Below are 22,573 nucleotides of genomic sequence, written 5' to 3' on the forward strand. Positions count from 1 at the left end.
ATCACATTCACTTTCTTTCCTCCTTTGTACTTGTTCACTGATTGCTTTCTCATATGTGCCTCGACCAGGGGGTTACAGCAGAGCGAGTGGCCCCTTGCTCAAGCCAGTGATCTTGGGCTCAAACCAGTGACCATGGGGTCATGTCTATGATCCCATGCTCAAACCAGCGCCCCTGCACTCAAGCTGGTGAACCCATGCTCAAGTCGGATGAGCCCGCGCTCATTTTCGTTTGGAGATCAATGGCCTTTCTTTCCTTCTTGGCAGTTTGAGGCGTTGACAAAGACAATTTCCTCTTGGTAGACATCTTAGGAGGGGTTTGATGAAAAATACCCAAGACACAAAACACAAATTGCTGTACTGAGTCTGGGATAACAGTTGAAATGGTGCACGCGGAGATGGTAGTGCTACTGGAAGCTGGTCCGCACTGTCATACGCCCAGCTGGGCAACGCTTGTGCTGCCAGACGCGGAGCAGTCGTGGCTAGCGATTGTGGTCGTAAAGTTGAATGGTCGTAAGTTGCATAGGTCATAAATTGATCAATATCTGTATAGGTTTTGAATTTAGTAGGTGCAAGAGTGCATTAATTTAAAATGTTAATATATTAGATAATAAGAAATTGTATAAGAATTTTTATTGACTTTATGGATTATTTCTATTGTCAAAAACAGGTAGGTTAGCTTATCTATTTGGGGATAAAAATGAAAATTAATTAGATGAGTATTCTTTGTACAGGACACATGGGAATGCTAGAATGTCCTCTTTTGAGGCTTATAATTTGCTTCACAGAAATGTCCTTAGCACTTTAGTATTAGGAAAACATGTCTGATTTCTAGATGATGAGACAAAGAAACCAGGTCAGATGTAACTGACTTGCACATTATTCACAGACTACCCAGTATTTCTGGTGAAAAAAATTAAACAATGCAAAAAGAGGAAGTAGAGACCAAAAAAGAGACAATTGGATAGCATTTCTGTGGCACTGTAGATCAGCACACGATGTACACATTTTTAAAAAATATCAAAATTTTATTATTTGAAAGTTCCATTTGGATAAGTTTTTAGGTAAAAAAAAGTCTCATGTAAGTTTTATCCAATTATAAAACACTGTTAACAGGATAATTCCTTTAAAAGTATATAGCAAATATTTCTTGCCCTTTCTTTTCAAATACCTCTGTTTATTTTGTTTGTTAATGCAATAATTAGATTGCAGGCAGTATGCTGACAATGAATGAATGTTGAAGCATTGAGAACCACATATGTTAGGTATTTTATTGATAAGACTTGATAATATTTATAGTATGTTATATATGAGGCTAAGGGTGAGTTGTTAAGAAGGAATTTTTCTAGCTTCTGATCTCCTTGGTCTGTGAAACATATCTATTCTTTGGAAAGGAGAGTAGAGATGATTTACTATGGGTTATTAAAAATTAACATTATAAGAAATTTGTATTGGCAGTATTATTGAATACATATTAAATTTGAACTATAACCTGTTTTGTGCAATATGTTGTAGAAAGTTCAAGTAATATATTTAAGATACCTTGTTATTTAAAGCACATGCAAATTGGGATGTGTATATTTTCCTAGGAATCTAGGTTTCCTATGAGAATTAAAAATGTATTGAGGTCTGACCTGTGGTGGCGCAGTGGATAAAGCGTCGACCTGGAAATGCTGAGGTCGCCAGTTCGAAACCCTGGGCTTGCCTGGTCAAGGCACATATGGGAGTTGATGCTTCCAGCTCCTCCCCCTCTTCTCTCTCTTCTCTCTCTCTCCCCCTCTCTCCTTTCTAAAATGAATAAATAAATAAAAAAAATTTTTAAAAAGAAAAAAAATGTATTGTGTTCATGTCAGCAGTTATTTTAAAATATAACAGGAGCGTATTTGAGATCATTGACTTTCTTGTATACTATTAATGCCAGGAGATTATTATAGTGCTTATGTTTATGCTTGTTTAGTTACATTGGCTCCAGGTAGTACTATATTACTTTGTGAAGAGTTCATAAGAACTGAAGTAGAGGACCAAATGTTGCCGCAGCCCACTGTGTGCCGTAAGTTTTGTGGTAGTTCACATTCTGTTAACTAACATTCTTTGAGCATCTTTGTTATAAGTATGGTTCTAAGTACTCTTAATGTATAATTATGAATCATAAGTATTTGTGTTTTAAGAGTTTTTAATTTTCACTTTATATCCATGAAGTAAGTACAGTGTGTCCATAAAATCATGGTGCACTTTTGACCGGTCACAGGAAAGCAACAAAAGATGGTATTAATAGAAATGTGAAATCTGCACCAAATAAAAGGAAAACTCTCCCAATTTCATACCTATTCAGTGCAGTTCGATGTGGGCTCACGCACAGATTTTTTTAGCGCTCCATAGTTAGCTATCCCGTATAGCCTTTATAGACTCGTCACTGACTGATGGCCTACCAGAACGGGGCTTTTCCACCAAACTGCCGGTTTCCTTCAACTGCTTATCCCACCGAGTAATGTTATTACTATGTGGTGGCGCTTCGTTATAAACGCGCCGATATTCACGTTGCACTTTGGTCACGGATTCGAATTTAGCAAGCCACAGAACACACTGAACTTTCCTCTGTACCGTCCACATCTCAATTGGCATGGCCATGGGCTGCTCCACTGTATACATGGTGTTATGTCATCATCTGCGCATGCGCACATACTGCCACATCATCCTACAGAAACTGGGAGGGTTTTCCTTTTATTTGGTGCAGATTTCACATTTCTGTTTCTTTTGTTGCTTTCCTGTGACCGGTCAAAAGTGCACCATGACTTTATGGACACACTGTATAATCACTATTACTGTTTTACACATGAGGGCACTGAAGTACAGAGCAATTAATTCTCCCAAGCTAATAAATGATAGAGTTGTTTTTCATACATACACATTGACTCTGTAGCTCCTAGCACTCTTCCCTGCTGCCTCATGTAGAGAGGAGGTACTGAAGAATAACATCACATCAGACATAAAGGCATAAAGAAATTCCGAACTCAGAACAGGTATACTGGCAGTCAGCATGGTGTTTATATTACCAGTTAAGATTTTGTCTCTGCAAACAACATCTATTTTTCTGTTATGTTAATGTTGTCGGTTGAATAGTATTGGCTTTGTGGTTGTATTTGGATTTAATTTGTAAGATTTTACTGTTAAGTGAGTTCTTATAAGCACTAAGAGTTTTGTCCTAGTTTACATATATTTCAATAACATAATAACAGAAAAAATGACACTCAGATGCTGATGAACAGGATTGTTTTGAATCCTTTGGAAATCAAAGGAATCTTTTGTAATGGACATGAATACATATTGATTTTATTTATTATACAAATTCAGAGTTTTATAAAAAGTATTGGATTCCCTTAAAGTAAACAGCAAGAATTGAGGAAACTCTTTAAATTGTTGTTTTATGGTTTTGGATGTATTCCTCCTGACCCAGGCAATTGATCTGGGCGACTCATAGACAGTCCTTCGGTACTTATATAGACAATACTTTGTAGGCTTCCCTATGTCTCCAGTTCCAATTGGGGGCTATTCTTTTGTCAAAGGCATAGAATGGCATCTTATTTATGGAGTTCTCTGGGGTCTATTACTATAAAAAAAACAAAAGGTCTTTTATTCAGAGGAAATCTTAACTAGTAAAAAGTAAAAGGAGTTCTATGATTTCACTAGGGTTGTCTTGATTTAAATGAAATTATGATTCAGTTTTATAATCAAAATTAGAGTATCATTTTTCTCTTTATAAAATTTTAATCAGTTTTTAAAACTTAATTTGGTAAGCTTTCCTTTTGCAAATTTAATTCGTTTTCATTACATGTCAGAGATTCGACAGTGTGCTTTTTCAGTCTTTAAGTAATTTTCTCCAAATAAGAAGCCCTTTTAAATTTAAGAATTATTTATTGAGCTCCTACTGTGTACAAGCCACTCTGCTAGTCATTGATGATTTATTTGGTTTGTTATCACATCATTTAATTTTTATACACATGGCTGTTATACTTCAGAAGTACTAAAACTTATTCAGACATTTAAATCTGTGATACCTGCTCCCATGATAGATTTACTTCTATAAGTATTCTCTGGTTGGGTTTATTTATTTCTTATTCTTTTTTTTTTTTTTTTTTTTTTGGCAAGAGAGATAGGGAGGGAGAGAAAGAGAAGGACAGATAGGGAAAGACAGACAGGAAGGGAGAGAGATGAGAAGCATCAATTCTTTGTTGTGGCACTTTAGTTGTTCATTGACTTGCTTTCTCATATGTACCTTGACTGAGGTTCTACAGCAGAGCGAGTGACCCCTTGCTCAAGCCGGAGTCCTTTGGGCTCAAGCCAGCAACCTTGGGCTTCAAGCCAGAGACTATGGGGTCATGTCTGTGATCCCAAGCTCAACCTGGCGGCCCTGCCCTCAAGCTGGTGAGCCTGTGCTCAAACTGGTCACCCCCAAGCTGGTGACCTGGGTTTTGAACCTGGGTCCCTGGCGCCCCAGGCCTATGCTCTATTCACCGCCTGATGAAGCTGTTCCTTTCTTTTTGTATTTTTCTATTTCTAGTTATTTACTCTGCTCTAAGCAATGTATTAATTTACTGTCTTGAAATATTTTATGGAAAAATTGTAACATAACTACCACTCTACAGCTGTATAGGACTTTGATATAACATGCCAGTTTCTAAAATGAAATAAAGACTTTCTGATGTTTGGTAAAATATTCTAGACTAATTTTTTTTAAGTGAGAGAGAGAGAGAGAGGGACAGACAGATAGGAAGGGAGAGAGATGAGAAACATCAATTCTTCATGCGGCATCTTAGTTCATTGATTACCTTCTCGTACGTACCTTGACTAGGGGGCTACAGCAGAGCAAGTGACACCTTGCTCAAGCCAGCGACCTTGGGCTTCAAGCCAATGACTTTTGGGCTCAAGCCAGCAACCATGAGATCATGTCTATGATCCTGTGCTCAAGTTGGTGAGCCCGTGCTTAAGCGGGTGACCTCGGGGTTTCAAACCTGGCTTCTCAGCATCCCTGGCCAATGCTTTATCCACTATGCCACTGCTTGGTCAGGCAGTGGACTCATTTTTTTTTCCCAGATGATGTTAGTGGTCTCTTGAGATCTGAAATCATAAAAAGAATGGTGAGCATGTACACATTTTTTTAAAAGAAGTCCCAAACCTTTGTCATATTCACTTACGGATTTTGTACGCAAATAGGTATAAGAATTAATGGTCAGCCTGACCAAGCGGTGGTGCAGTGGATAGAGTGTAGGACTGGGACACAGAAGACCCAGATTTGAAACCCTGAGGTTGCTGGCTTGAGCGCGGGCTCACCAGCTTGAGGGCAGGGTTGCTGGCTTGAGCGCGGGATCATAGACATGACTCCATGGTCGCTGGCTTGAGCAAGGAGTCACTCGCTGTGCTGTATCGGTCTCCCCCCCCCCCCCCCCCCCCCCCCCCCCGGTCAAGGCACGTATGAGAAAGCAATCAATGAACAACTAAGGTGCTGCAGTGAGGAATTGATGCTTCTCATCTCTCTCCCCGTGTCCTTTTCTTTGACTCTATCTCTGTCAAAAAAAAGAATTAATGGTCAGTAAACATGAGGCTGAGCTTCAAATACAATCTTTGAAAAGCTGTGGCCCACTAATAAAGGTTTTTTTCAAAAAAAGATTTTTGTTTGGATATTTTCTGTTATCATTGCTGACACCAAATGTGTTCTTTTTTTTCTGGTACCAACAGCCATTTCTCTTACACCAACTGTGTGTCTATAATAATTCAGTTTAATTCTGACACTACCTGGAGTTAGCATAGATCCTATAGGTTAAGGGCTTAGTCCCATAAGTCTCCTCCCCAGTAAGATGCCAGCTGCTATTGAGACTCCTAATCTACCCACACTTCTGCCTGGCTGACTGTAAGTTTGGGATTTCCCACAGCCCTTACCCTCAGGTTTGATAATTTGCTAGGATGACTCACAAGACTCATGAAAGTACTATACTTACTATTACAGATTTATTATAATATAAGGGAAAAAATATATAAGGGATACAACTTATGGAACAACTAAATGGAAGAGGTCCGCAGGCAAGGTATGGAAACAGGTGGCACAGAGCTTTCATGCTCTCTCCCAGACTATCCATGTGTTCATCATCCTGGAAGCTCTGTGAGCCCTGAAGTTTTTGAGAGTTTTTACGGAGATTTTATTAAATCTTTGGTCATTGATAATTGAATTCAGTGTTTAGCCACTCTTCTTTTTTTTGGAGGTCTGGAGTGAGGCTGAAAGTCTTAACCCTCTAATCAGGTTGTTGATTTTTCTGGGGTTCACCTCTGTCCTGAAGCTATCTGGGCCCCTCCCTACCACCTCTCCTCTGTGAGCCATCTCATTAGTATACAACAGACAGTAAACTTCAAGGTTTTCAGAGCCTCGTGTCAGGCACCTGAAACGAGTAAATATTTTTTGTTATAAAACACTTGTATTATTGTGTTGCCTCAAATTCTACATAGATAGTGAATCTTACTGAATATTTTTAGATTTAAGCATGTGTGAAATTAAAATTTTATACATAATTTTCCTACAAAACTTTTTTTAAAATAAAATACGGGTTAAAATGGATAGAAATGTATTGATTTAAATTATTCTTGTTTCTTTGGAAATCCTATTTACTGTTTATTGTCAGGCTTGTTTAATCATGGAACTAACAGGTTGGTCACTAATCTAAAGCAGTGGTAAATTCACTTGGGAAGAATATCATTTTCTAGACTTGAATGCAGAATGGAGGTGTATTTCTTGTCTTTTTGGGTTTTATGTGCTTGAATGACTCTAGGCCAGTGGTCTGGAGATGGGTGATTTTGTTCACCAGGAGATATTTGGTAGGGTCTGGAGACAGTTTTGGCTGTCACTACTTTGGTGGGGAGGTTGCTACTGATATCTAGTGTGTCTCTAGATGCCAGGTGTGCTACTAAAAATCCTGTTATGCACTGACCAGGAATCAAACCTGTAATCTTGCTGTATTGGGAAAATGCTCTAACCAATTCAGCTACCTGGCCAGGACACATACAAGAATCAACCAATGAATACACAAATAAGTGGAACAACAAATTAATGTTTCTCTCTCTCTCTTTCTCTGCTTACCCCCTTACTCTCCCTCTAAAAATCAATTTAAAAAAGACTCAGAAGAATCTATATTTTTAAAAAATCCTGTTATGCATAGAATAGCCCTTCACAAGAAAGAATTGTCTGTCCCAATGGGCAGTTGTACTGAGGTTAAGGAAAGCTAGTGGCCAATTTAGGAACCACCAGTAGTTACATAGATGGTATTCGAAGCTGTAAGTGTTGGGACTGGATATACTGCAGTCACCTCAGCTGATGACGAGCTCTTCTGGAGCCTTACCCACTTAATTAATTCTAGCATTTGATGGATATGAAGACATGCTTTTTGTTCCTGTTCCCAAACCGTCAGATTACCTAAATATGGTTGTTAGTTGATTTCCTAGTATGGAAAAAAACAGTTGCACCTTTAATATCTAGATAGTCCGGAACTGTTATAGGGGACTTTCCAGACCTTCATGTGTAAGTATTTCTATCCAAGATGAAAAGAATTTAGAGATGATCTACATATCAGTATATATGTACTTAACACGACTGAGCTGTACACTTGAAAGTGGTTAAGATGGTGAATTTTATGTTATGTATATAACACAGTTATAAAAATTTGTATCCAGTGTTTCATATTTTTTTACGTGGCATTCCATTGTATTCTTCTAGGACCACTGTTTTTATTGATAGTTTCTATAACTATTATCTTTTAGCTAGAGAGTTTATGTTCTCTTGGGTGATTTCTTTTTTCTTTTTTTTTTTCTGAAGCTGGAAACGGGGAGAGACAGTCAGACAGACTCCCGCATGCGCCCGACCGGGATCCACCGGCACGCCCACCAGGGGCGATGCTCTGCCCCTCCGGGGCGTCGCTCTGCTGCAACCAGAGCCACTCTAGCGCCTGGGGCAGAGGCCAAGGAGCCATCCCCAGCTCCAATGGAGCCTTGGCTGCGGGAGGGGAAGAGAGAGACAGAGAGGAAGGGGGGGTGGAGAAGCAAATGGGCGCTTCTCCTATGTGCCCTGGCTGGGAATCGAACCCGGGTCCCCCCGCACGCCAGGCCGATGCTCTACTGCTGAGCCAACCGGCCAGGGCATTGGGTGATTTCTTAATTTTTCAAATGCCCCTTAATTTTTGAAGTGTATAAATTTGCCCTTGTCTTAAAAATTAGATAATATTGGATTGGTATGAAAATGCTGTATTTTTGTTTTAGCTTCTTAAAATTAATTGAACTGTTTCACTAAAACCTTTATTTAGGGAACCATATGTCATTATGTTTATATTAAAAAAGAAGTAATTGTTCAGCTTCAAATGCTTTTAGTGTAAAGATTACTCAATTCATGTATTCCTTTTATTTCTCCCTAATAGGCTTTCAAGGATATGCTATATTCAGCTCAGGACCAGGCACCGTCTGTGGAAGGTAAGATGCATTAACTACTACATGTAGTCACATATAACCTATTTTTAAGGAAAGATATTTTAAACTGCACAGTGTAAAACTGATACAACCTGTCCAATTATGTAGGCCTTTTAAAATTTTTATAATAATCTATGTTTATATTATATTTCAATCAAATATTTTTGTTTTAGTTTATATTTTTCCTATGGTGGATCTCTTCTATTTCTTAAATCACTTTAGCATTGTGAATCAAAGATCCTGGCTTAGAGTCAAAGTTCTTATATGTGCCATTTTCATCCTCCACCCCCAAATGTGTTTTCATATCTGTCTCTTTATCCATCAACCATCAGTGAGTCCTTAGTCCAGGGGTCGGGACCCTATGGCTCGTGAGCCAGATGTGGCTCTTTTGATGGCCGCATCTGGCTCGCAGACAAATCTTTAATAAAAAAAAAATAACGTTAAAAATATAAAACATTCTCATGTATTACAATCCATTCATTTCCTACCACTTATGTTCATGGTTGCGGGTGGCTGAAGCCAATCACAGCTGTCCTCTAGGACAACACCAAATTTTTATTGGATAATGCTTAATGTACACAGGTCGTTGTATGGCTCTCACGGAATTACATTTTAAAATATGTGGCATTCATGGCTATCTCAGCTAAAAAGGTTCCCGACTCCTGCCTTAGTCCATAATTAGTCTGGGTAACACAGCCTTTTCTTTCTATTTATGCCATGTCTTTAGGCTGGGATTAGTAAAATAACAGCATGTTCGTGTGTGTGTGTGTGTGTGTGTGTGTGTGTGTGTGAGAGAGAGAGAGAGAGAGATAAGCTTTTATTTGTTGGCAAGTACAGTTTGGTAGTCATAAAATGAGTTACCTAAGGACAGTGATTATCCCTCTAATTATCTTTATTGATCCTTCTTCTTTCTGTTACCTCAGCTTCTGCTTATCAGCTCATTCTTTGTGGGTGTAATCTTTGATAGGTTTGGGGAGTTGTAAGTTAAAGTAGTAGGGGTTCTTGTGTCAGTAAATAATTAGGAGCTAATTCAACAACTATTTCTTGAGATAGTGTTCTTTCAAGGCTGGGTAATTTTAAGTTTTCACATCTGATTTTCAGGAGAGAAGAATGTGAAAAAGTATATCCAAGAATATTCTAGTTTAATAGAGATTAATATCTTTATGAAATACCAAACCAAAACACTTTGAATTTATTATAATGATGATCTTTTTCAGGCTTATTTTTATGACATAGATGCTGAAATTGTTAAATAAAACTACAGATTTGTAGTTAAAATTGTGTTGCCTTTAGTGATATAGAAATGTGCATCTTTCACTTCTAACTATTTTGAATTGAAAATGTGCCTCCTTCAATATCTCAAAATCTTTACCAGGATATTGGCACTTAGACATTAGTTATATAATATGTCACCGAATTTTGGTTTATAATATAAATATATTTAGTGTGTTTAGTTCTCTAATATTTAACTGAAGACATTTAAGGTTTATCAAGATGTTTAGTTCTTTTTTGGGTTATAATCTCTTATTTGATGTGTACTAAAGAGTACCTTTTCAAAATATCTTAAGAATGTAAGAAAAATGAAATTACCTGGACTTTAAACTGACTTTCTCACCCAATATAACTTGCTTTAATAGTGATTTTTAAAATTTTTATTCTCTAGGTTGGGCCACTTTAATTTTCTTTTTAAGTTGACCATCTGTTGTGAACTAAGATAATTTGAGATATGTTGAAAGTTATGATCTTTCTTCAGCCCTCCCTGCTGGATCATGTTGTAATTTTCATACACTTTAGCTGTTTCAGAAAAATGGAATCCTTTGAAAGTGTGCTAAAATGAAAATTATTTAGAGTTAAGAATGTTTTTTTTAATCTTGCTGCCCAGAGACGTTAATTTCTTTATACCCAGCCGTGAAGGGAGTTTGTAGGCTGAGCATCCAGATGTATGTTCTGCTTTAATAAGGGAAAGAGCTGCACTTGTTTGTTTTTTCTACTCTCAGATACATTTATTCTGTGTAGTGTTGAGGTTAGGAAAAAATGTTAAAGGAATTATAATTTGTATCTCATTTGCATTGTGATACTATATTAATTTACTATATTTTAAATGGTGTTCAATTGAAATGATAATCATTTTTGTCATTCTTTTATTGGTATTGAGTTTATGTATCTACGCTGTTTTTTAGCTGTTTTCTAAAAAGAATGCACAAAACAGATTTATCAACAAAGTCCAAAATAGTACTTTCAGCTTTTAATACTTTTAATGGAAAAAAAATTTGATAGGCCTCGATTATTTTTTTGAATATTGTCTTTCCCTCTTTTTGTAACTGATCTTTTCTCTATACTTTGAAACCTTTGGTGCCCATGAGCGTTTTCTCTTTTTTTTCCTTGAAACTAGAGTATACCATAAATTGGTGGTTCTCAAATCTGCGGCACATATAAATTAGTTTACCTGTGTTTTTTTTTTATTTGACAACTACTGATACTGATAATCTCAGATCAATAAAAATAGGACCTGGGGATGGATCCTAGGCACTGGTAGTTTTACAGTTTCCCTAGTCAAGAGCCCCTGCCATAAATCTTAAAAATAATTTTTGTTACACAATAATTAGCCAGTATGTTTATAGGCTTCTTAAATTCATTGATAGTATTCTTATTCTATTAGCGTACAGGATATTTTTTGTTTGTTTATATTACATCAGAAGATGTATATTTAAAAATATTGTATTATATTGAATTAAATCTAAGTAATAGCTGCACTGATTGTTTATCTATGTGAAATGGTTATAACTTCACATTATTAGAATTAAAAAATACTTTGCTGATTTGTTACTTGAGATGATAGTAAATTAGTAGCTTCTTATATTTCATACTGCTTTTGTTTAAGATGGGGTGGACTTAGAGTGAAATAAAGGTCATTTGAAATAGATTCTTGAAGAGTGAAGTGGTTTATTTTATAAAAGAGTATTAGATAAAAGGCAAAGTATATGGAGGTTTTTCTTGGTAAGAAGTTGACTGACACTCTTTATTTCCACTAGTGAATTATTACTTTCTTTTAACTTAGTAGGACATTTCAAGAGAGTGCCTTTACTCTTCATTGGTAAAGTGGGCTTTTTTTCCCCACTTAAAAGTAAACCAACCAAACAGAATAAGTTCAATGTGGGATTGTTTACTTCATGTTGTTTTTATTACTCAAACATTCAGAGTCATGGCTATTTTGCTTCATTCATTCTTTAAGAGTGAATTTTATGAACCATTTATTTATATACTGATTCATGAAAAATAAAGGGTTTTTGTTTGAAATAAGTATCTTATGATTATAACTAGGAAATGCTCATATTCTGAAATAATCTCTTATTTCTGGTAAACATTTACATTTAGAAATATATGACTGAAAAGATAACTCAAAATTCTATGTTATAGTTATACATTATATTAATTTTTTTTGGTATTTTTTTCGAAGTTAGAAGTAGGGAGGCAGTCAGATAGACTCCGCATGCGCCTGACCGGGATCCACCTGGCATGTCCACCAGGGGGTGATGCTCTGCCCATCTGGGGCATTGCTCCGTTGTGGCCAGAGCCATTCTAGTGCCTGAGGTGGAGGTGGGGGCCATGGAACCATTCTCAGTGCCTGGGCCAACTCTGCTCCATTGGAGCCTTGGCTGCAGGAGGGGGAAAAGAGAGAGAGAGGAAGGAGAAGGGGAAGGGTGGAGAAGCAGATGAGCGCTTCTATTGTGTGCCCTGGCAGGGAATCGAACCTGGGACTTCCACACGTTGGGCTGACACTCTGCCGCTGAGCCAACCAGCCAGGGCTATATTGATTTTTTAATAATGGAATCGTTAAACATTTTACTGTTTATTCTGTTGTCTTTTTTACAGAAAGAATTGTAGAGCAGCATACATGCCTGTAGATTAAAGGTATCATAAAGTGACTAGAAATTTGTTTTTTTGTTTTTTAATGTGGAACAGCAGATATATATTTAGCGTCCTTAAAGTCAGTCGTAATTGAGTAATGTTTTGAGGAATTTTGGAAATTGTTGTGAGAAACCTTCAGCCTCGATTGTGTTTTCACAATTCCTTCTGTTAATGAGGTATTGTCAATGAGGTATTTAGTATTTGAGTATTGGGACAAATTAAAATTAAGCTGCAAACTCAAGGTTTTGCCAAGTGAATCAATTACACCGTAATAATTAGGATAGTTGCAAGAAAGACAATTTACTTTATTTATTTATTTATTTTTTCATTTTTTCATTTTTCCAAAGCTGGAAACGGGGAGGCAGTCCGCATGCGCCCAACCGGGATCCACCCGGCATGCCCACCAGGGGGCGATGCTCTGCCCCTCTGGGCGACAATTTACTTTAGATATGAAAATATAACTGTTAATATTAGTGCCATTTGACATAGTCAAATTTTGTAAAGCTTGACATATCAAATTTTCAGTGATAGAGAACAACGAAAAACATAAGTTGATATACTTTTCACCTTTCATGATTTTTTCTCCCTTTTGGTGTCTCAGTCATTTTATAGAATTAATCTACTTGGATAAATTATTCACACCTTTTTTGGTTGAAACTTTCTTCTTCCCCAAGTTTGTTTTGATACATATAATTTATATATGTACAAATTTATATACTATTTATATAATTTATACATTATATTTCTTTCAGCTTTTACTCTGAATTAATTTCAAGTAAAGCATCAAACTTAATTTTGTCATTCTGTTTTTAAAATGTAGTCTTTTGTTTAGAAGCATTAATGTTTTTCACTCTTGTGATGGAAAAATCTGAGAATCTGACAGCTCAGATCAAAGAATTAAGAGATCATTTTACCTCTTCCTCATTTTAGATTTGTGTGCTCTGAGACCAAGCTAACCTTTCATGGCTCAGTAAGAACAATCAGAATTACTAATGCTGTATATGACAACAATAGGAGAATTCCAGGGATCAAACTAGTGTTGAAACATACAAAAAGTTTTTTAATATTGACTTTGCATTTTTATTCAGATATCTTTCAGTAACATTTTTAATTAGACATTTCTTTGTATCTCTGTACTTTTAAAAGATTTATGAAGTGTGACTTTGGATACTACTGAATGAACTGTTTGATTTGTTGGGTAAAAGCTTCAAGAAATCTTTCTATACTAATTTTTTTTTTTACTCACATAGTTCCCAGAAGTATTAGGAAAAGTTTATGGAATAGATAAAATATATTAGATAACAATAGTTATAGAGGTTAGGATAAGGAGAAAATGAAGATAGAATAGTGAATTAAAGCTCCAGTAAATTTAATACATAGAATAGATATTGTAAAGGACCTGGTACAGAAAAAGAACATCAGGTAAAAATTAAGGAAATCTTGCCCTGGCTGGTTTGCTCAGTGGTAGAGTGTCAGCCCCAGCGTGTGGATGTCTTGAGTTCGATTCCTGGTCAGGGCACACAGAAGTGGTGCCCATCTGCTTCTCTCTCTCTGTCTTCCTCTCCTGCAGCCATGGCTTGATTGGAGCAAGTTGGCCCCGGGTACTGAGGATGGCTTCATGGCCTCCACCTCAGGCGCTAAGAAGAGCTGAGTTGCAAGAATGGCTCCAGATGGGCAAAACATTGCCTCCTAGTGGGCTTGCCATGTGGATCCCAGTTGGAGTGCATGCGGGAGTCTGGCTCTATCTTTCCTCCTCTCACTGAAATAAATAAATGAATGAATGAATGAATGAAATCTGAGTAAATTATGGACTTTTGTTAATAATATGTCAGTCAATATTGTTCACTAATTGATAAATGCACTGTACTAATGTTAGAATTTAATGATAGGGAAAAGTGAGTAGGGGGTATATGGAAACTCTGGGCTACCTTTTTAACTTTTCTATAAATCTGAACATATTCTAAAATAAATAGTTTATTTAAAAAATAGATGCTGTAAGGTTTTATGTAATTGCCAGATGCTAATTATAAATTGAACTCTAAATTTTCTTGAGTTAGAGGATAGAGGAGAGTATGATTAATTTTATGATTCACATCAGGTAAATATATACCGAGGTTTCTCAGAAAATAATCAATTTTTTGAACATGAGATTTGAGAAATTCTTTTTTTGGACCTTCATGAAGAGTAGTATTTTGTTTGTGTGATGAATAATATCTCCAACAATTTTATGAAAAGCATAATGGTGAGTTTCATAAGACTGTTTCTTACAATCCAAGGGTGTAATGTAAAAACTTATTACTCTGGCCTACAAGGCCCCAAATAATCTGGTCCTATGTCCATGATTTCACCTTCTGAAATTTTCCCTCTTGTTCACTAGGCTCCAGACACATTGCCTTTCTTTTCCTAAATCAGGCCAAGTTTACTCTTATCATAGCACTTGCCCTCTGTTAAAGAATTATCGGATCATCAGTTAAAAATTAAGGAAATATGTGCCCTTCAGAAGGCTTTCTGAATACGCAGTGTTACGTAGCTACCAAGTCACTTTATATTACATCACTCTAGTTTATTTTTTTGCATACCAGTTGTCACTTTCTGATAGCATGTGTGTGTGTTTTTAAGTGTGAGTAGAGGAGATAGACTCTTAATGTGCCCTGACCAGGATTCACCCAGAACCCCTGTTTGGGGAGGATGCTTGAATCAGCCAAGCTATTTGGACCAACCAAGCTATACTCAGGGATGGAACCAATCAAGCCACTGACTGCAAGAGGGAGAGAAGGAAGAGAGGGAGGGCAAGAGATGCAGATGGTCACTTCTCTTGTGTGCCCTGATTGGGAAAAAACCTAGAATGTCCATACCCTAGGCTGATGCTCTATCCACTGAGCAAGCCGGCCAGGGGGCCAGGGACAGCTTGTGTTTTTTTTATTGATTGATTCTCTTGAGACCAATGTAAGTTCTTTGTGATTGGAGATTTTGTCCTTTTTTACTTTTTTATGCCTAGTATCTAAAATAGCCACAGACCTTATATATCTACTGAACACATCAATGGGTAAGAATAAAAATAAATCCTTTCCCTCAATCTTCCTTGAGATCAAAGTACTGTTTATGAAAAAAAAAAAAAGAGTAAATTAGTCTAGCTTGCTTCTTTGTTTTTTAATTTTTAATTCTCCTTAATCTGTGGATACAGAATTTTACTTGCTGGGTAGATGACTAAATGTATTGTTTGTTGTTTAATAATACTAATACTGTAATTTTGTAAGGTATAGTCTTAGGAGACATGTAGCATTTCTTTAAAACCTTTGGAGAAGCAGATGATATGAAGTCCTAGTTTAAAGATTTTGTGTTTTTGTGCATTTGTGTTGTCTTGGTGCCAAGCATAGAATCTCCTTTGATTGCTGAGAAATTATATTTTATAAACTACTAGATGAGTGTATATTTTTTGTAAGATACTAAACATATGTTTTACATATGTGGTATGTCTTCTTTCTTTTTATTTATTTTTTTATTTATTTACATATGTGGTATGTCTTTCTTTTTATTTATTTTTTTGTTTAAATGTCTCCTTTTAAAGATAAATGAAATAGGCATAGATTTGAGGAATCATGTATGAATTTTATGGAGAATTTTTTTCATGTCTACTGAGTGGAATATATTTTTTAATTATTTTCATTAAAATGGAAAGACCTACTGATGCTTTTTTTTTCATATTTTGCCTCTTGTTATAAAGTATTCCTTTTGATGGGGAGTATACATAACTAATGTTAGCCTCATACAGCTCTCTGATTCAGTTAGCTTAATAACAGCTCTCTGACTTTCTGAAATGGAATGAATAGAAACAGTTAAGGACATAAGACACTGACCACTACTTAACTAGTCTCTGCTTTTCAGCTATGTCTTCTTTAGTTCCCCTACCAATTCTCTAATCTTATGACCAGGTTTTGTTGGATATTTTTTACTTAGATTCCCTGTTTAGTCAACTTGGTTAGCAGATGTGTTACGCTCTCCCTAAGCTCCTTAGAATTCAGCTCTTAGTGTAGAAGATGAAAGTATGCTTGTAAATTATTCATTCTGATGATATGCCTGAATGGACAGAGTCCACTTTAGGCATCTTCCACCTTACCTCTGTCCCTAGGTCCTTGATGTTTTAACAGATGTGAGCTTGCTTAGTTCTAGAGGATGGAAGATTGAATTATATTTCTAAATTCATGAAATAATTTTTGCATATATAGGACTACTGTCAAATCCTTGCATTCATTTCATGTTATATATAATCTTATGTCTCCTTCTAGTTTTCCATTTTGTTATCCTGTATCATTTTCTCTTTAAAAATTGTTATATGGCTTTTCTGACCTAGAAATAAAACCATTTGATAATAGAAAGAGCTGTTTGCCACATTCTTTGGTAAATTGGTACATTTACCATAGCTGAGCAGTGGCTAGAGAGTCTCTTTACTGAGTTCTATATTTCTATTGGTGGTGTTTCGTTAGTCCAGGGGTAGTCAACCTTTTTATACCTACCGCCCACTTTTGTATCTCTGTGAGTAGTAAAATTTTCTAACCGCCCACTGGTTCCACAGTAATGGTGATTTATTAAGTAGAGAAGTAACTTTACTTTATAAAATTTATAAAGCAGAGTTACAGCAAGTTAAAGCATATAATAATAATTACTTACCAAGTACTTTATGTCGGATTTTCACTAAGTTTGGCAGAATAAATCTTTATAAAACAACTTACTGTAGTTAAATCTATCTTTTTATTTATACTTTGGTTGTTCTGCTACCTCCCGCCATGAAAGCTGGAACGCCCACTAGTGGGGGGTAGGGACCAGGTTGACTACTACTGGTTTTGTCATTTATTGTTTATTTTTTAAAATCCTGCTTGTAGTGGGTTAATGTTACATGGCAAGACTGTGTATCAGAGACTAGAAGAGAGTTTAACCCAGAAATTAAAGTGCTGAATTCATTTGTAGCTACTGCAACCTTGTTTTGGGAGCAGTGAAAAAATACAGATGGCTAAGAGTGGAAGTTGAGACAGGAGCCAAGCCTACAAGATAATTGTCATCTCTTAAAGAATGATACGTATATTATATCCTCCATTAAGTTGTTTTAGAAAGGTTGAAATGACCTGATTGATATTCAAAGCTATGTAATGAAGTTATTTCTGAAGGGTGTGCTTATTTCATGTTTATATTGAGAAAGAATTGCATATTCATTTGTATTGCGGAAATTTTAACTTCTAGATAGCAAATGTCACCTTCAGTAATAAATGTGTATTCTTTAAAGATGACACTAATCTCAAACTAGTTTAATAATAAGAAAGATGTATATTTCAGTTATAAATAGCATTACTACACAAATTACCAAAGTCTCTTTCACAGAGACTTAAATGTAATTTAATGCTTATTGCGAGAACATAAGATGACAATATAAATAGGTACTCAAGTTATGTGATAAAAATAAATATCAGCTTTTGAGTAGAATACAGGTAGGAAGCTAGCAGAAATTAAGAAATGCTTTGAACACAGGCTTATAATTCTTTGTGACACGGTAGAATATTTTAAAGTATTTTTAGTGCTTAAAATTTTCCTTTGTTTATAAAATCAATACATAGAAAGGCACTGTATTGATTATCACACAGTGCTCTTTTTTATTGGTAAGTTTGAGGGAAGGTCACAAAGTAGAGAAGAGATAATTATAAAACATTACATGATGAAACAAAAAAGCTCTGGGCGTTACTGGCATATACTCTACATTGTAGAGGAAAAGATAACATACCAGATGAATGAATTTGGCCATTTCAGGTAGAAGTTTCTAAACTAGCTATTAAAAAACTGGAACAATTTTTAAATCTTAAAGTTAGCAGAGTTTAAGGTAAAGAAAGTTCTTCTTTATGTTCTTTTTGTTCCCTTAGGCAGAGCCACTTTAGGTGTTTAGTGAATGAAAGCCAATGAGAAAGGTAGAAAGAAGAAACAAAGTTTTGATCAGAGAGTAGCTTTCCAGCACTAGGTACACATTATTGAGTGAAAGAAACAAATTCTTGCCCTTAGAATGTAAAAGAAGCTCTAGAAATAATTTAGATTTTCAATAACTTCTAGTTATTGAGACCATGAAGAGAGATTAGGCAGTCAGAAATTGAAAGAGTAGCTAATACTAGCCTTTCTGTTGCTGCTGTAACAATTTAGCACAATTTAGTGGCTTAAAATATGAGAAATTAAAAAAATATATATGAGAAGTTTATTCTCTCAACAGATCTGGAGACTAGGATCTGAAATCAATGTGCTGACAGGGGCACAATCCTGGAATTTTGTGCGGAGAGTCTCCTTCTTCCAACCTTTAATGATTGCTGGCTTCTTTATCTTGTGGTCCCTTCACTCCAATCTCTGCCTTTTCACTTTGCTTTCTCTTCCATCAGTCTGCTCTCCTACATGTACCTAAGGACAATTGTCATGGAATTTAAGGGCACCTAGGTGATTCAGGGTAGTTTTATCTTAGCATCCTTAATTATATTGCAAGACCCATTTTCCTAAATAAGACATTATAAGTTCTAGGAATTTGATATGGACATCTTTTGGGAGAGTTCCATTTTTGGCCTACCATATCCCCGAATCTGAATTTATAAAATACATTGTAATGTTCCTCAGATTGTGACCTGGAGCTAGAAGTCTAAATTAGGTATTGCTTTCATGTTCTACTCTACCCACTTTGAAAGGATCAAATGATGTCAAAGAAAAATTCAGGTATGATACCCAGAAAGTGAAAAACTGGCCAAGATAGTCAAGCTTGAGTGTATAATATAAGGTCTACTGGAAAGTTCTGTCCGTTTTTGGAATAAAACAAAATACAAATTTTTCTTACCGACAATAAACTTTATTAAATAATATAATTGCCATTATTATTAATGATTTCTTGCCAGCATGAGGGCAGTTTGTATATCCCATTTTTGAAAAATGTTTTATCTTTTGATGCGAAAAATTGAACCAGTGCTTGTTTGATATCTTCTTCATTTTTGAATTTTTTGCCCTTCAAAAAATTTTGTAAGGACAAAAACAAGTGATAGTCGGAGGGTGCTAAGTCCGGAGAATATGGTAGATATGACAGACATGCTTCTGTAGCATTTCTTGTTGAAATTCGTAAAAATTACAGTGGCGTAAATGAACTTTATCAGGAGCCATGGGTACACTATCGCTTCACACATAAGACTAATGTGAATCAACTTTGTTTTAGTTAATTTGCTACGTCAGTATGTATACATTGAGTGATAAAAATAGAGAGGCACACATGCGCCAAATAAACGTGCTTACGTATCGAAACTTGTTATGATAGAAACGGACAGAACTTTCCGGTAGACCTTATATATAGGAAAACACAAATTTATCTGTGTTCAACCAGTGCTACCTGCAAATTATTCTAAACCATAACCCTCTTAAGAATTTATTTTATATTTCCAGTATCCTTGCTGGGGGAAACAAAAAAGCAAGCCTATTCCTTGTACACAGGTTCAGTGTCCCCTCCATGTCTTCCCCCATCCCAGTTTTTATTATGGAAATTTTCAGAACATACAGAAATAAAGAGAATATGTGCAAATCGTACTTACCCATCACCCAGCATTAATCATTATCAGTACAATGACTAATCTTGTTTAATGCCCCCCCAATTATTATGAAGCAAATTTCAGAAATTATATCATTTTATATCTAAATATTTATAAAGGATGGTCTGTGCCCCCATCACACATAAAAGTATTAATAGTAATTTCTAAATATTATTAAATATCTGACAGGGTTCACATTTCCCTAATTGTTTTATTATACTTTCAAACAAAAAGATTCTTTTGAATAGGGACCCAGATAACATTATATGTTATATTGTGATTGATTAAAAGTCTTTTCTCCATTGATCTATTGTTGGCACCATCCATAATGGTAGCCACTAACCACTTGTAGCTATTTAAATTAATTGAAATGAAATATTCTGATCCTTTGTCACACTATGTATCAAGTGCTTAGTAGCCACATGAGGTTAGGGGATACTGCATTGAACAGGACAGAATATTTCACTCATTGAAGACAGTTCTGTTGGTTAGAGCTCATCTATAGATTTCCCCTCAAACTCTTATTTTTTTTACATTTTCTATTTTTTCTTAAAATTTTAAAATAATTATTTGGTAGAATAAAGTGGCTTGTTTGCTTCTTTCAGTCTTCAGATTCTGAATTTTACTGATTGCACTCCTATGGTGTACAGTACCTTAACATGGTCTCTGTTTTCTATAGTTCCTGTAAATTTTTAGTTAAATGTTAGGTACACACATATTTTTCCCCAAGAACACTATATAGGTGCTGATGTGTACTTCTGTTAGGAGGGATATATAATAGCAGGTTATAATTTGTAATGTTACTATGTAGCGATTGATGCTCATTTCCTAGGCATAGATTCATGACTTTAATAATGCTTACAAAATAGTGATATTCTAAGGCTCCCGTATTTATTAGCCAGAATTCTGTAAGAGAAACCTTCCTTCATTAACTGTTTGGTTATCCTTAGTTACACAGACTGTATAGGAAAGGTGGAATAATTTCCTAATTCTTTCCCATTTTTTTTTCTAGTTTTCAAAATAATATTGGTTTCCTAACATTTTCCAAAGATGACCAATGAAACTTTGTGTGTGTGTGTGTGTGTGTGTGTGACAGAGACAGAGAGAAGAACAGTCAGACAGGAAAGGAGAGGGATGAAAAGCATCAATTCTCTGTTGTGGCACCCTAGTTGTTCATTGATTACTTTCTCATATGTGCCTTGACCGTGGGGCTACAGCAGAGTGAGTGACCCCTTTGCTCAGGCCAGTGATCTTTGAGCTCAAGCCAGTGACCATGGGGTCGTGTCTATGATCCCATGCTCAAGCTGGTGAGCTGTGCTCAAGCTGGCGACCCTGGGGTTTCGAACCTGGATTCTCTGCGTCCTGGTCCAACACTCAATTCACTGTACCACTGCCTGGTCAGGTACCATTGAAACTTTTTGATTGTCTTAATGAATTAATATATTTAGATATACTTGGTATGGTTTGGTCCAGTGTAGCCTTTATCGTTATTAAAGATCAGGTTTTCATCTAGGAGCCTCTTCAGGTGATTTCCTCATTCCTTTTGATATGACTCTCATGGTCCTTGATAGTTTTTTTACCTGAGATGACAAAATTTTTTCAGACTTATGTGTTTCTCTAAGCCTGGGACCTGGGATCAGTCACTCTGCCAAGGAGTCTTGGTTCTTTTACTGATCTTGGTATTAATTTCTTTGGAAGCCATATACTTACTGGACACTTCTTTCAAAGTGTCATTGCTACTGAGTTATTCATTATTTTAGGCTTTCTTTGTCAGTGGAAAGAAATACATATATATCCACACATACATGCACATGCACACACTTATAAATATATGTGTGTGTGTACTTTTAAAAAATAAAATACCTCATTCTTTAAAGCTTAGATTGTTAGTGTACTTTGGACTTGAAAGTTCTGTTCTATCTGGAAAGATGGAACTGTGTTGATTTTTGGGATTCAATAATACTCTTAGGCATGATAACCACAAGGACAGCTCTTTGGGATTACAGTGTTGAAGGTAGTGAATCCACCAACACTGATTACAATTTCATAATCTTCATTGAAGGTTGGGAGGTGAAACAGTTTATTATCTATGAGAATGAATGCCAATTAATGGTTCCTGATGAGAAATTGATCACTTACCTATGTGCTTATTACAAGAGGTATAGTCAGTGAGATTGGAAAAGGAAGTTAAATTTATTTTGGTGTGTCACCACATGCAGATAATTTTGCATATGCTCCCAAAGCACATCTTATTTGAGGTTGAAATAGGTATATTTTGAATTAGGGCATTGCAAATCTAGTGTGATAAATATATTTAAGAGTTACTGTTGTTTTGCAGTTGCTCTGTAAGTCCAAATGGTATGTTCTTATTAGGCTATTCACAAAGGGGTCTTTTGGTTGTATAATGATAAAGTGAAATAGTTAAATTTGTACATTTCTTTTACAAAGGACAGAACAGAATAAGAATTTATATTGTAAAATTTATTATTTTTATACTGTTATTTTTTCTGTATGGAATCTCTATTATCTTAGTAGAATAATAGGTTGCTATCTTTTTAAAAGACTATATAATTTCTACTCTG

General features: G+C 35.7%; 1 protein-coding gene across 1 annotated transcript in view; it reads left to right on the plus strand.

Annotated features, from left to right (window-relative positions):
• The window catches only part of XPR1 (xenotropic and polytropic retrovirus receptor 1), a 142,165-nt gene that overhangs the window by 17,562 nt on the left and 102,030 nt on the right, over positions 1-22,573 (plus strand). The window contains exon 2 of the mRNA XM_066361679.1: positions 8,448-8,499. Coding sequence (XP_066217776.1) covers positions 8,448-8,499 — 52 coding nt within the window. The remainder of the gene's footprint in view (positions 1-8,447; positions 8,500-22,573) is intronic.

This window comes from Saccopteryx leptura, chromosome 2 (assembly GCF_036850995.1).
Source record: "Saccopteryx leptura isolate mSacLep1 chromosome 2, mSacLep1_pri_phased_curated, whole genome shotgun sequence".
Taxonomy (NCBI): domain Eukaryota; kingdom Metazoa; phylum Chordata; class Mammalia; order Chiroptera; family Emballonuridae; genus Saccopteryx; species Saccopteryx leptura.